At 36.6% G+C, this 14,991-nt stretch overlaps 2 protein-coding genes across 2 annotated transcripts; one reads left to right on the top strand and one right to left on the bottom strand.

Annotated features, from left to right (window-relative positions):
• The first annotated feature begins 688 nt into the window (after nt 1-688).
• Nucleotides 689-3,149, top strand: LOC145045013 (guanine nucleotide-binding protein subunit gamma 2-like). Its single transcript, XM_078993366.1, has 4 exons — nt 689-1,055; nt 2,068-2,120; nt 2,426-2,470; nt 2,830-3,149. Exons 1-4 carry the CDS (start codon nt 945-947, stop codon nt 2,912-2,914), a joined length of 294 nt encoding a protein of 97 aa, XP_078849492.1. The 5' UTR covers nt 689-944; the 3' UTR covers nt 2,915-3,149.
• Nucleotides 3,150-4,366: 1,217 nt separating this feature from the next.
• Nucleotides 4,367-7,061, bottom strand: ARFC1 (ADP-ribosylation factor C1). Its single transcript, XM_078956787.1, has 3 exons — nt 6,919-7,061; nt 6,220-6,421; nt 4,367-4,850 (listed from the first exon to the last, which is right to left on the bottom strand). The coding sequence occupies exons 2-3, from the start codon at nt 6,409-6,411 to the stop codon at nt 4,491-4,493; spliced, it is 552 nt and encodes a 183-aa protein (XP_078812913.1). The 5' UTR covers nt 6,412-6,421; nt 6,919-7,061; the 3' UTR covers nt 4,367-4,490.
• Nucleotides 7,062-14,991: the final 7,930 nt, after the last annotated feature.

Here is a 14,991-nt window from a genome sequence, read left to right as displayed (position 1 = left end):
TGTCAATAATTTACTCTTATGTGGAAGACCAAGATATGGCCCCTAGCATTTGTATGAAAGACCATGGTCTGACCTCTGGTAGTTATATCTGACCCCTAGTATTTATATGCAAGATCAAGATTTGACCCTCGGCACTGAACGGAAAGACCATGGTTTGGCCCATGGTAGGAAATTTTTATATGATTATGCTTTGGCCCATAGTATTTTCTTCTTTCATGTGTGGGATATGTGGTACTTGGGAGAACTTACTAAGTTTTATATCCAGCGTGATGCACAACATCTTCTCCTCATGATTTCCGCATTTGATATATTCGTATTCTGATGTTTTGGATATTATGATTTGATGTTAATTCTGAGCAACTTAACGAATGATTTGGATAAGTTTTAAAAACAAAAAATTTAGGCCATTACATGTTATATTGATTGTGTTCGTCTCTTTCTTCGGGTACATGGGAAGAAGAAGAATAAATGGCTCGTGTCTAGTTATCTTTTCAAAAAAAAAAAAAAAAAAAAAAAAAAAAAAAAAAAAAAAAAAAAAAAACCGACCCAACTCATAATTAAATTAGGTAATTAACCGTTCTCTACCGACAATCGCACCAGTAATACCCCAGACCCCAGCCACAACCACAAGTCGACAACAAACAGTAAAAACTCGATTAAATTGAGCTACTATATATATGTATATAAAACAAAGTTAATTGTGGACAAAAAAGATAACAATCCCAGAAAAGCCTTCTTCTTGTCGCTCATTGTTCCTCGGTTCCTGCCAAAAAATCGCACTCACACCAACCCCTTCCTTTCCCATCAAAAGTCTTCCTTCTTTTTTCCTTTCTTTTTGTCTTGCAGTTGAATAATCTTGCGATGGCTATTCGATTTCATCCAATTCTGATTCTTTAGGGTTTACGATTAAGATTTGATTTTGTAATTGTGGAGACAAAAAAGATATGCAGACAGAAGGATCAGAACAGGTGAGATCGATGGCCGCAGACACAAGAGGGAAGCATAGAATTTCTGCTGCATTGAAGAGGCTTGAGCAAGAATCTCATTCTTTAGAGGTTTTTCTTTTCTTTAATTTTATGACGTTTATATACTATTTTTTTATTTTTTATTACATGGGTTTTTGTTTTTGATTGCGATTTTATCGGAAAGTTGTAATCTTGAAGTAATCGAAATTATCGAATATTTAATATGTGGGTTTTTTCTTTACAGGATAATAGATCGTATGGAATGATTTATGATTACTTTGATATTCTTTTTACAAATTGTGAACAAGTTTGGAGTCTGTTGTGTTTGACTGATTAATCTGTTCACATTTCCATTAAAACACTAGAGTTTGTAAAAGATTAGACTTAGATCCATGAAATTAACTACTATTAAGTTTCTATGTATGCATCAAGTAAAAAAAAAAACACACACCCATATATAGTAGCTTACTAGATTATGTGCTATATGGATAAATGTTGTTTAAAAATATTTGAACATGAATACTGTTTAAAAGATATTTGAAAAAATAATGTTGTTTACAAATATTTGAACATAAATGTTGCTTAAAAGATATTTGAAAAAATAACATGATTATGGAAATGGAAGGAAAAAAGAAAGTGTCAAATTTGTAAAAAGTGACTTAGCTAGAAAGTTTCATTTTCCTTAAGAGAAATCAAATATCCTCTTACTTTTTATTCCTACAAATCTTCCTACCCAATTAAATAGTGACATGTGTAACATTTAATGTTCATTTAATGATATTTTAATATACTAATATGACAAATGTCATCATTTAATTGATAGGAGGATTTGTAGGAACAAAAGTTGTAGGATATTTAATTTCTCTTTCCTTAATTTTCCATTTAAATCGTTCTTTTTGCTTTAAGTCAAACTTGCATATAACTTACTAGATTAAGTCAAGAAATAACACCATGATGTCATTTCCAAAGTTATATGCTTACCTTTGTCGCATTGTTGGGATAAAATGAGAAATAATCTCAATGTCTCTATATTTGACATTTCTTATGTTAACTTATCCTAGTGACTTTTAGAATTATAATTTCTCGATTTGATGTAATGCAGGAGGAGCTAGAACAACTTGAGAATATGGAAACAGTTTCAAGTGTATGCAGCGCGTAAGTATGAATTGTATAGGTTAAACGCAAGAAATAGCAACGTACTTTCATTGATTTGTTTACTATAGCATCAACATTCATTTCTTTCTATGGCAACATTGTGTCGAATTATAGCAATGATATTCAAATACGAGGCAATTTTCACTCGCATAAATATAATAACAAAAAAAATTAAAATACAATGCTATAATTGGATAGATTTGTCAAAGTACATTGCTATTTCTTGCATTTAGCCAAATAAAATTGAACCAACTTAACACCAATTCACACAACGTTCTAACTTCCCTTTTGGTTGTGTTCACTAGAATCTTTATTGACGCGGAAAGCAAGCCGGATCCACTACTTCCAATGTAAAATTTTATTTACCCTCACTTGCTTTTATCAATTATTCTTATTACTTTTTATTGACATTAGTACCAATCCAAGTTAGTACAATTTTCGGATTTGGTCCAAAAACAAATCTTCTTTCTCTTTCGGTCCCAAAATTCACATTTTTATAACGCTTTTAGTCCTTGACTCATAAATGAATGTTAAATCCATGTTAAATGACCATTTTGCCCTCACTTTTTTCGAACCATGAGTCTCAGTCCAAATTCAATGCATGCTAAACACACTACAAACTGTGTTGTCCTCCCTTGTCTTGTCATGTCCTGTCCTGTATAAATGTTAGGTTCTAAATGTGTCAGATGATTTTTATTTGTTTTGGCAGAACGAACGGACCAACAAACCCATTATGGGATAGATGGTTTGAAGGACCAAACGATAAATCGGATTGCAAATGCTGCATATTGTGACCACATTCTTTATAGTGATGTAATTATACATGAAAACCAATTTAGTTCGACTAAAATATATTAGAAGGGCATTTGATGTTGTGGTAGCATGGAAAAAAAGTATAGGCGTTTTAGGCTTGTGAATTTCTGGAAGTGCAAAATTATGTATAAACTTTTAAATCGGTAACAAATATTGGCTTTGATATTTATTTAATTCTTATTTACCTTTAATAAAATTTTATATTTCTTGTGTGCTTATGAGATCTAATTTTATTTACTTACTGGAATACTGGTTGAGTGCTTTCAATTATTTAACACAACCAATTGCTTCGGTAATCCTAAGCCACAAAAGACTAACAAAACCTTTGTCATGTAGGAGGCCTGAAAGACCGAACACATGACATTCATTAGGCTTAGATTGGGACGAATGCCGATAGACATAAATTATAATTTCTTTTATTCTATCAAAAAATATGGCACTCCATTTTTCTATTTGTATAAAAAACATAAATTATAATTTCTTTGATTGTTATTTCATATTTGCAATTTATTATTTATTACCAGAGAAAAGAAATCCTTCATCGATAAAAATAAAAAACTATAACTGACCAAATAATATCAGTAAAATTTGTGGTTTCTTTGTCCCACCAAAAAAACATAGAACAAGGTGGGACATAAAACTTAGACAAAATTTATTTTTTTCCTTATTATTATTATTTTTTTTTTTTTTGAAACGGCAAATCTAACGTACTCCTAAACTACACCTTAAATCCACCTATATCCACGACGGGACTTGAACCCTCAACCTCAAGGAGGGAGAGCAACACCGGGTACCGTTGGGCAACACCTTATAGCTTGTAAAATATCACACTTAAAGTATTTTTACTTGACATGTCATGCCAATGGTTTGTGGTTTGCAAAATTTCATGAATGGTCTTAACGGTAAAACTAACTTTTCAGCTAGTAGATTTTTATGAAAAGATTATTTTACCTTTCTACTAAATCTACGATATACAACAAACCTCAATGAGATAGAAATTAAAATTTTGTCCAAAAAAAATTAACAAATGTTAAGTAGGAACCATTTTCAATCTACCATCTATTTAAAAGACATAAATGCGCTTCTAATATTAAAATAGCAATCTATCTAGTCTTGTCCGATCCCATGTAACAAAAAATGTGAATATGGCAAAAATTGCATTTTTCTTTTTTGTCAGCATCTAAAAAGATAGGGCATGAACTTAGACCTGGTAATTCGAGACACGAATCTGCGAGTGACACGACACAAATACACAAACACAAATACATCTTGAAAATTAAGATAAAGCTTATTTCTCTTCGTGTATTTGTATCATGTCAAATTTATGGTTAACACGTTTTCATGACACGGATCAACAGGTCTACATGGACTTGGTCTCTCATCTGTGCAAAAGACGTAAATACTATTTTCATCCACATCATCAAACACAACCCTAGAAAAAGAAAACAATACCCAAGGAATTTTCAAAACCAAATCGCACACAAGTGTCTCTTTTACGTATAATCCAAACAATAAAACATTCAACAAAATGACGATTACGCCCTTAAAGAGTTTTCTCTAGCTTGTTGCTTTCCCAGTAACTCTTTGGGCAATCCAACCCAACCCATCATAAAGCCCATCGCCCGTAAGAGCAGAACAAGCTTGAATATGCCAATCATGATTCTTGATACTATGAAGTGAAAGGGTATCAGTTATTTCAGCTGGAGTCATTGCATCCTTCAAATCTTGCTTATTTGCATACACTAAAAGAACAGCATTTTGAAGATCCTCATTTGGGAGTAACCGAAAAAGTTCATCTTTCATGATTGAGATTCGAGCGCGGTCTGTGCTATCGATCACCGCGATCACCGCGTGGGTCCCGCGGTAGTATGTTGCCCATGATGTTCGAAGACGTTCTTGCCCTCCGAGATCCCACACCTGTTTGATTTGTTGATTTTGGGGTTAAAATAGTAGTTTCAAACCATAAGGACCAAAACTGTAAATTACCATTACATATTATAGTGACCAAAAGTGTAATTCATTCATTTCCTAAATTAAAAACTACAGGGAACAAAATTGTAATTAATGCATAAACCTACAGGGACCAAAAGTGTAATTCAGTAATTTCTTAAGTTATAAACTACAGGGACCAAAAATGTAATTAAAAACTACAGGGACCAAAAGTGTGATTCATTCATTTCATAAATTAAAAACTACAGAGACCAAAACTGTAATTAATGCGTGAAAACTATGTATACCAAAAATGTGATTCAGTTGTTTCCTAAATTGTAAACTACAGGGACCAAAACTGTAATAAATGCAAATCAACAACTACAGGGACCAAAAATGTAATTAAACTACAGGGACCAAAAAGTGTGATTCAGTCGTTTCCTAATTTGAAAACTACGTGGACCGAAACTGTAATTACTGCAAATTAAAAACTACAGGGACCAAAACAGTAATTAATGCACAAAAACTAGATGGACCAAAAGTATAATTCAGTCATTTCCTAAATTAAAAACTACAGGGACCAAAAATGCAATTCAGTCGTTTCCTAAGTTATAAACAACAGGGACCAAAACTGTAATTAATGCGAATTAAAATCTACAGGGACGAAAACTGTAATTAAACTGCATGGATCAAAAGTGTGGTTCAGTCGTTTCCTAATTTAAAAACTACAGGGACCAAAACAGTAATTAATGCATAAAAACTAGATGGACCAAAAGTAATTCAGTCATTTCCTAAGTCAAAAACTACAGGGTTCAAAACTGTAATTATTGCATTTCATTAAGAGGGATATATATATGTGTTGCATAAAAAGCAATTTTAAATGTATTCATACTAAAATAATGGAAGTAGAATGCTATAATTAGGTAAATTTTCAGAAGTAGAATGTCTACAATGTTGAAGTAGGATGCTATAATTTACAAAAATATGAAAGTACAGTGCTATACTTGCACTTAACCCGTGTGTTCATTAAAGCATACTACTTTTATTTGTTTCTATGATAACATCATATTTTGAAAAATCTACCAATTATATAGAAAAAATGTAGTTTTTTTGTTGTACAAACTTTAAATATGATTCCCACAACATAATTGAAAGCAATTGCTTTTCAAAAGAGTTATGATAGATTCTGTTTCTTTTCTATTTGAAGAGTTTAGAATAACAAAGTGATATAGGATCGAAAAGTTGCAAATTTATGTTGGTGAAACCAAACTTACCATTTGCAGTTGATTGTGTGAAATAGGTTGAACAATGAACATAGAAGCTTAAGTTTGCAGAATGAATAAGAAGCTAAAAATACCTCAAATCGTATATTCTTATAAACCAGCTCCTCCACATTGCTACCAACAGTAGGGTGAGTAGTCACCACTTCACCTAAATGCAACTTATACAGTGTTGTTGTTTTCCCTGCATTATCCAATCCAACAACAACAATCTTGTATTCCTTTGCAGGAAACATCATGAACCAAAACTTTGACATAAGTGCCCCCATGCTTTCAGCCCTACATATTACAGAAGTGAAGAACATGAAATACACTTAGTTTTTATGTTTTGGGAGTCAACATCAGAAGTAGCCAGAAGTTAAAGAAAAGATTAGAGAATAAGAGTCATATACGTTCAGTCTACAATCATATCAGTAAGCTGCTTCATATAATTTGCGTTACAATCAACAAGATTTTGTATCTAAACATTCAACTAGATACAAAAATTATTCATGCAATTTACTAGGTAAATTCACTTATTGCATAGCGTGTCGATCAAATTACAATATTTGATCCAGGAAGAACACGTATGTAAAAGGAATATGTGGCGTGTGTATGTATGAATTGAAATTTGAGATGTGAACCATCATTACACACGGAAAGGCCTAAAAGCAGGAAGCCCACGCATACAGGAAAGCATCTGATTAAAAGTCAAGTTCGGAAGAACGAAATCGGATCCAGTAGCACCAATCTGACTAGTTTATTTGGAAATTAGGGTTTTAAATACAAGATCATACCTGATTAAACAGGATCGATTGAGCGAATGATACAGCAATCCGCTGAGGATGAAATATGTTTGAAATTACTGTTTTAGAACTGGGTTGTGCATATAGATCCAGCAACTTGAAAATTTAGGACGCTATCGAGCAATAGTTTCAGAATCGCGGATCTGTCGACAATTGCAGGTATAAATGGATTTCGAAACCACTTTTTGTTGAAATCGTGCGTATGTGGAAATAATTGAGCTTTGTAAAGCTAATCGATATAGAAGATGCTTGATGGGATTATTATGTTCTCCTGGTGGAATTAGGGGTGGGCCGTGTTTTTGCCATTCGAATAAAAATAGTCTTTTATCGGTTTATCTAATCTAAATTGGAATAAATATATGGGGCTTGTTGTTCCATTTTGTGAAGACAATAGGTTATTTAGAACTTAGAAACCTATGTATTAAATGGATTAGAAGGAGAAAATATTAAATATTAAATATTTAGCAGCAGGGAATATGACATTAAAAGCTAATACATTTTCTGAAATGCTCAAAAAACAGTAAAATATTATTAATGTTTTTTCAGTATAAAAAATATCATTTGTTTAAATAAAACCGGATATCTCAAGTAAAACCTTGTGGTGACCTATTATTGTGGGTAACCTAATTGGCGCCTTCATCCTTGACCTCTCGATTTCGACGCTTCAACATATACCACCGATGTAACCTAATCACACCATCTACCATCTCCCACTTAGGCCATTGCACCATTGCCGACTCCAACCACCACTGACCACACCATTGCGAATTCAAAAAGGAAGCGACAAGCGGTCTCACGATCCCCTGATTTCAGGTAAGTGAATTTGCATGTGTTTTTCTTAAAATCAGTAGCAACTTAAGTGGTTGTGTTTCTCGGATGTGTAGGTGGTAATGGAAGCAATGATGGTTAGTAATGGTGGTTCACGAAGGAGGTGGCGGGGATGGTGTTCAACGGTGCAAGTGAAGGTGGTCGATGGGTGTTTTAAGGGTGATTACTTCCATGTGAGATAAGCAGTCTGGGGTGATTCACTTGGAAAGGGAGACCGACAATGGTGATTCATTGAGGCAACAAGATACTTATTGAAAAGGGTCAGAGTACAACAAGGCCACAAGACATACATTCTCAGGAGATCGGAGATCAGAGTGATGTGGCTATCTTTTAAGAAGCGAGGAGCCTGACTAGTCATTGGTTCATTCAGTGATCCGTGAAGCCTTAAAGCAAGTATACGTGGTGATATGTGTAGTCTTCGGTGTTTATATTTGTAACCATCAAATCCTCTTTCAGCTCAAACTTGTAGATGTCGTCAAAGAGGCTGGAAACATTAAGGTATACACTCTAATAAGTCATATTATAATGACTTTTAAAACGATTTTCCAGAATTTTTTTAACAAATCACATGTATTTATGACATTTCAAGGGTATATGCAGAATGGGTTTGGTGTTCGGTTCACAAGGGATGAAATGGGTTTCGATGCATGTGGTGAATTTTTTTAACAAATAACATGTATGTAACAACGTAAACTTCGAAACAATTTTTCACATTTTGAAAACACAATTTCATTCATAATAGTTATAAAAGTTCCATTGTAACACATAACAATCCATAACATCACATCCCAAGATCATAATATATAAAACTCCTCATGTGTGTACTAATCAAGCCAGCGCCTTCCCTCAATCCTCACTGGTACCTAAAACACATAACACAACACTGTAAGTATAAATGCTTAGTGAGTTCCCCAAAATACCACATACAATACATATGCCTTTCCAGGCCATAACTCTGTGGAAACTTCCGGTCTAAGTGTCTTAGGGGACTTCCGTCCCGAATCCCGGTAAACCTTTCGGTCCTACCCGCATCGACCTTCCGGTCCATATCATACATAGCATACATATCACATATCAGCAGGTAGCACATATATCTCATAGCATATAAGACCTTCGGTCACACATAGGTACCCTTCCAGGTACAGTATAGTGAGAAGACTCACCTCGGTATCTCGGATAATCTTGCACTCGAACGCACTAGTCTAGCCCCTGCCTAAACACATAACAATACTCTCAAATAAATAACGGCTCTCAAAGGCTAGATTAAATCCACTCTACGATTTCCACAGAAGGGTAAAAGACTATTTTACCCCTGTTTGACCCAAAAGTCCCAAGGTTAAACAAAACCCTAAAAGTCAATGAAAGTCAACAAGAGGCAGTACGAGGCGCGTACCTTCTCTGTACGCAGGGCGTATGCCGGCAAACCACAATCGGGGTCTCAACCCCTTACGCTGCGCGTACTGAGAGTTACGCCCAGCGTAAGTCTCAGTTTCAGCCATTCCAAGGATTTTGGTCTTAAACGGTTAAGACACTCCTTCAACTTCCAGATCTGGCTCTCCTTAAGCCTCTTATCCCATAAACTCGGAACCTTTAAGCCTTGGCATGGCTGTAAAGGTCCCTACACCCTCTAACACTTTTCCTTTTTCCTCCAAAGGTCTATATCTCATGCATGGCTCAATATTTACATCCAAGATTACATTTTTATTAACATACAACTCTTATAGTCATGAAATATGATAGATCTAAGCCAATGGAGACCATTTGCTCATAAAGTCTCCATCTTGGGACTAAAAACCCTAGAAATTGGTCCAAGAAGCACACAACACAAATGACAAGGCAAGTTTTGAGCTTTTTACCTTAGGAAGAAGCTCTAACCTCTGAAAAGCTCGCATTTACTCTTTCCAACAGACTTCTAGCTTCCAAAATGGCCTCTTCTTCTCTTCCACCACCTTGAAATGACACTTAGAAGCTTAGAACACCAACATACTAGCTAGAAACAAAGGAGGACTCTCTATAAGGGTTTCACTCTTTGTAATGGAGGCTGAGGTCAAGGCCATAACATTCTTTTTATAGTGCTCAAGCCCCAAATTAGGGTTTACACATGGGTTCTCTACGCCCAGTGTAACCCTGGGTATGCCCAGCTTACCCAAACGAGTCCGCGTCCAAACTAAGTGCGTGAGTACGCGCAACGTACTCCTCTGTACGCCCAACGTACTCACTAGCCTAACTTTTTACTTAAGGGACTTAATTTGACAACTTGGAAAAGGTAGAAGGGTTAAATAGCTTTACCTGAAATTCGAGATGTTATAATTCTCCCCTACTGGAACAAGACTTCGCCCTCGAAGTCTCATGTCGAAAACAACTCCGGATGCTGCTCTCACATCTCCAACTCCGACTCCCAAGTCAGCTCGGACCCCCTTCGATGCTGCCACTGAACCTGAACCAGGGGCACTTCTATGACAATCGTCAATCTTGAGTCAAGTCAAGTCATCAAGTCAAACCGGTCAACTCGATTAAACCTTGTGTATTAGGGTTTGTGTTATGTTCATACTGTATAACTTGCTATATTAATGGGAAAACATCACTTGGGAAAAGTCTTGTGTTAAAATTTCATGAGCCTTAGTGCTAATCAATGAACTAAACTGATAAAAACCATGTTGCATACTCATCGGGAGTGTGTAGGATCCTTAATCTTAACTTAACGGGACTCAAGAACCGTGCATTGCGGGGCCAAACACTCACAGTTGTCACACATGGAACCTCTCTCAATCGTTTTCACTCTATCTCTCTCTATGACAAATCTCTCCAAGTATGTGAAATCTCTCTAATATCTCTCTGTATGAGAAATCTCTCCAAGAATGTCAAATCTCTCCCAAATCTCTCCAAGTATGTGAAACCTCTCTCAAATATCTCTTTGTATGAGAAATCTCTCCAAGAATGTCAAATCTCTCCCAAATATCTCCAAGTATGTGAAATCTCTCCCAAATCTCTCTCAAATATCTCTCTGTATGAGAAATCTCTCCAAGAATGTCAAATCTCTCCCAAATCTCTCCAAGTATGAGAAATCTCTCCCAAATCTCTCTCAAAAAGTTCCCGTAACTTTTTAGAATCATTCGGGTCATTCCGACCCTTAACCGGGTCAAAAACGGCTTAAAATGGGTAAAAACGAGAAAAATGGACCTTAGGAACCGAAACCCTTCTCAATGAGCCGAAGCTCCTTAAGGCCGAGACCTAGGAACCGAACCGAGCCTCTGTTGGCTGAACCCGGAGGACCGAACCCCTGTAGCTGAGACCGAGTCTCGGTCTCTGTCGCCTCCTCTCTGTCGCTTCTCGCTCTTTGTCGCTTCTCGCTCTCTGTCGCCGCTTCTCGCTCTCTGTCGCCGCTTCTCGCTCTCTGTCGCCACTTCTCGCTCTCTATCGCTTCCTCTCCTCTCTGTCGCCTCTCTACTTCTGTTCGCCTCCCGCCTTTCTTCCCCTCTCGGTCTTTGTTCTCTCTTCTCTCCTCTCTGTCTCTTCTCTTCTCTCGGTTCCTACTCTCTCTCTTCTCCCCTCTCGGTTCCTACTCTCTCTCTTCTCCCCTCTCGGTTTCTGCCCTCTCTCCTCTCAGTTTCAGCATCAGAAGGCCGAACCTCGGCCAGATTTCGGAAATTTGTCACTTTTAGCCCCTTTTTGATATTTTTAACATTTTAAGCCCGTTTTTCGTGATTTTAAAGCGGGATTTTCTCTAGAAATTATATTTTAACATAATAAACCCTAAATATTCATAATTTAAACATATTTTGATGAAAATCATTATCTAAATAATAAAGATCTAATGGGGGATTTATTTAAGGTGGAGTGTTGACCTTGCCTTAACTTATGACACAAGCAACCACCCCACACCCACTCTATGACCAGCCATACCTCCCCACCTTACCTAGGTCACTTCAATGTCCCTTACACTCAATTTAAACTCATTCCCACGTTTTTAGAGCTGGAACAAACATCCTCTCTCCTCATTTCTCTCATTTGCTCTCATTTCACTAAGCATCAAACACCACTTTTCTCTCAAACTTTTTCTACACCAATTTAGAGATTCAAGGCTGATTTTCAAGTGTTCTTCCACTCTTAGTAAGTATAATTCATCCTCCTTATGATTATTTCACTTCATTCTACTCAAATCATTGATTGCTTACACAAACTCCATAACTATGATGTTAGATTCTCAAAAATCTTCAAGGTATCTCCAAGTGTTCTTGAGTTAAACACTTCCATTCTTCAAGAATCATCTACTAAAATCACTTAAGGTGAGTTCATACCCCTACATTTTCATGTTTTCTCAAGTTTTTAAGGGGGGAATACAAGTTAAAACACCAAGAACATAACTAAAATTTTCTAACAGCCTTCATCAGAAAATTTCAACTCCATTCACGGACTGTTTTGGGAATCTTAAACATTTTTGTTTTCCAAACTGTACAAGGTGAAAATAGTTCAAGTTCTTAGCTTTAAAATTACTACTTGCACATCTCCATACGATTTTTCTACAATTTATGGTGATTTTTACAAAACTGCCTATCATTTCAAACAACAATCCGGACCAGTCTGTGATTATGGACTTTTTCACCCAAGTTGGAAGTCATTAAAAATCGTGATAAAAATTATGCATAAACTAGACACATTTTGTGAACTCCCAGAATTTACGGATCTAGTTTTCAACTTCGTATGATTTTTCTATTATTTTTCCGAAACAGTGCAGAATGGCTAAAGTTAGCCAATAGCATGTAAATATCATAACACTTTGTATTATGTTGAGCAAAGTGTTTAATCATAAGTTCTAATTATTGAATGTGTTTCTTTGTTAGTTTATCATCATGAACTAAAACTAAGTCATTCATAATAAATATTATTCATTCATTTTAGAACACGTATATTAAACTATAAAAAGTATAGTTTAATAAATTCATATCACTAATACATTTCCATAAAAGAGTTCTTACATATTACAAACGTTTTAGATAAACTATAATAGGTATAGTTTATGACATATTGTATAACACACTCGTACTAAAAAAGTACATTCATACAGAAAAGGTTTACACTCACACACATCATACGTAAACTTGTTACCCTAAATTGTGAGACATTCTCTCTTTTCGTACGTCCGAGTGCGGAATATAATTCCTGGTAGTTATAGTCAGAGTCTCCTGGAGGGAGAACGTGATACTTGTATATAGATCTATATTGGGTTTGACACACCACACCTTGCTGCTAGCTACAGTGGGACCTGCAGGTCTACGGGTGACAAATGTCATTTCATTTTCGCGGCGCCTGAGAAACGTCGTGGAGAGTTCACATAGTCATAGTATGATTATAGCGACTCACATAGGGAGATAACAATTCATAAAGTTTACGGGATTTCATAAAACCTAAGTAGGTTTTAGTTTGATTTAAATTCACTTTTTCTATCAATTCAAACTCATGACATTTCTACTAAGTAAGAATGATTTCTTATACATTTTGGTCTTTGGTCATAAGACTACATTATACGGATTTTAAGGAAAATATCGGATTTTTCTGAAACAAACGCAACATTTACATGAGAAAGACTTCTATTAAGTTTTATAGCAAAAACTTATGAACTCACCAACCTTTGTGTTGACACTTTTCAAATAACTTGTATTCTCAGGAAATCACTAAACAAGTAATCAAGTGCTTTTGAGGAGGGGACGTTAAGGCGTCAAACTTTTCATATTTTGTCAACATATTGTAATTGATTTTGAAACATGTAATTCATACAAGTGATGTAACTTTTTCAATTATATATATGTTGGTTGTGTTTGCTTAAATTACTAATGAAATTGTGGTTATGATATTATACATGAAGTCCTCCACCCCCGGACGTTTCCACCATCCTTGGTTTGGTGGTGTGACAATTTCCTTGCTCCTCAGAACCTTGATCTTCCGATCCATGATTGCGACCGACCTCTCAACATAATTTAGACTCGTGTCCACCTGGATATCATCCAACGGTACCACTGCCGACTCGTCAGCTATACACTTCCTCAGCTGAGACACGTGGAAGGTGTCATGAATCTGGCTCAACTCCGCAGGTAGCTCCAAACGATATGCTACTCTGCCCACCCTCGCGATCACCCTAAACGGCCCAATATATCGGGGGCCCATGTAACATCCCGAGTATAGGAGTGCAAGTTCAGGGTTCAAAGTGAAAATATGGATGGTCAACTCGGCGAGTCCATGGGTAGACTCGGCGAGTAGGGTCGCGATTCTGGTCGCGTGTTAAGTGGCCAACTCGGCGAGTCGGTGGTTGGACTCGGCGAGTTGGTGCTGTGTGGAAAAAACCCTAATCCCAGGGGTTGAGCCCTATATAAAGAACATAATACCCTCTCCCCATCCTCTTTACTCTCCCTTGAAGTCCAGAAACCCTAATATTCGTTTGTGAGAGAATTAGAGAGCATTTGGATCTTGAAGGAGTGTTTGTTGAAGAGATCTTTGAAGATTAAGGGGCTTAGAGCAAGGGGCTTTACAAGGTTTTGGCTTATTCTTCTGTTGGACTCTTCTCTTGAGGTAATGATTTGTTGCTTGAGCTGTTATCCATCTAGATCTATCATTTATAGGATTTTTGGGAGTATACCTAGTGCTATCTCGAGTTTGGAGGTTGGATCTGAGGTTGCTACCTCAGATCTAGAGTAGTGATGATCCAAAAGAGCATAAAGTCCCTATTCAAGAGTTGTTGATGAAGCCTTTTTGTCCCAAACCCTAGCCTAGAGTGTATTATGCTTAGATCTCCTTGCATTCACGTAAAGTTTGCCACTTTACATGATGGATCGCTTGTATAAGAGTAGATCTACGGATTGGAGACCCTGCATGGCTTGGAACGCCTCTGTATGGATTAAGAACTAGAGGTACTCGGCAAGTCACATAGGTGTACTCGGCGAGTTGGTTGAAGAAAGGAAGGAACTCGATGAGTTGGAAGAACAACTCGGCGAGTCTGTTGAAGATTGCCTTGGACTCGGCGAGTCTGTTCTTGGACTCGTCGAGTCTAGTCGCGAAGTCCTAACTGTTTTGGTTGAGTTGTGAATCGGTGAGCCGAGGGGTGACTCGGTGAGTTGAACAGGAGGTGACTCAGAGTTCGTGGGACTCGGCGAGTTGGGTCGCGATATGGGAGTTTTCAGAGCATAGGGACTCGACGAGTCAGCAGGCTAACTCGGCGAGTAGAGTCAGTCAGGAAGGTTGACT

The sequence above is a fragment of the Lactuca saligna genome, chromosome 5 (assembly GCF_052625555.1).
Source record: "Lactuca saligna cultivar CGN05327 chromosome 5, ASM5262555v1, whole genome shotgun sequence".
Taxonomy (NCBI): domain Eukaryota; kingdom Viridiplantae; phylum Streptophyta; class Magnoliopsida; order Asterales; family Asteraceae; genus Lactuca; species Lactuca saligna.
The sequence above is the reverse complement of the archived record's forward strand: the minus strand, read 5'-3'. Positions and strand labels throughout refer to the sequence as shown.

Bases quoted from the DNA above. Each gene is read 5' to 3' on its own strand.
- LOC145045013 (XM_078993366.1), top strand. From the start codon at position 945: ATGCAGACAGAAGGATCAGAACAGGTGAGATCGATGGCCGCAGACACA. The intron at 2,121-2,425 runs GTAAGTATGAAT...TGTGTTCACTAG, and splicing joins GTTTCAAGTGTATGCAGCGC to AATCTTTATTGACGCGGAAA. The intron at 2,471-2,829 runs GTAAAATTTTAT...TTGTTTTGGCAG, and splicing joins CCGGATCCACTACTTCCAAT to AACGAACGGACCAACAAACC.
- ARFC1 (XM_078956787.1), bottom strand. From the start codon at position 6,411: ATGGGGGCACTTATGTCAAAGTTTTGGTTCATGATGTTTCCTGCAAAG. The intron at 4,851-6,219 runs GTATTTTTAGCT...CAAATCAAACAG, and splicing joins ATAAGAATATACGATTTGAG to GTGTGGGATCTCGGAGGGCA.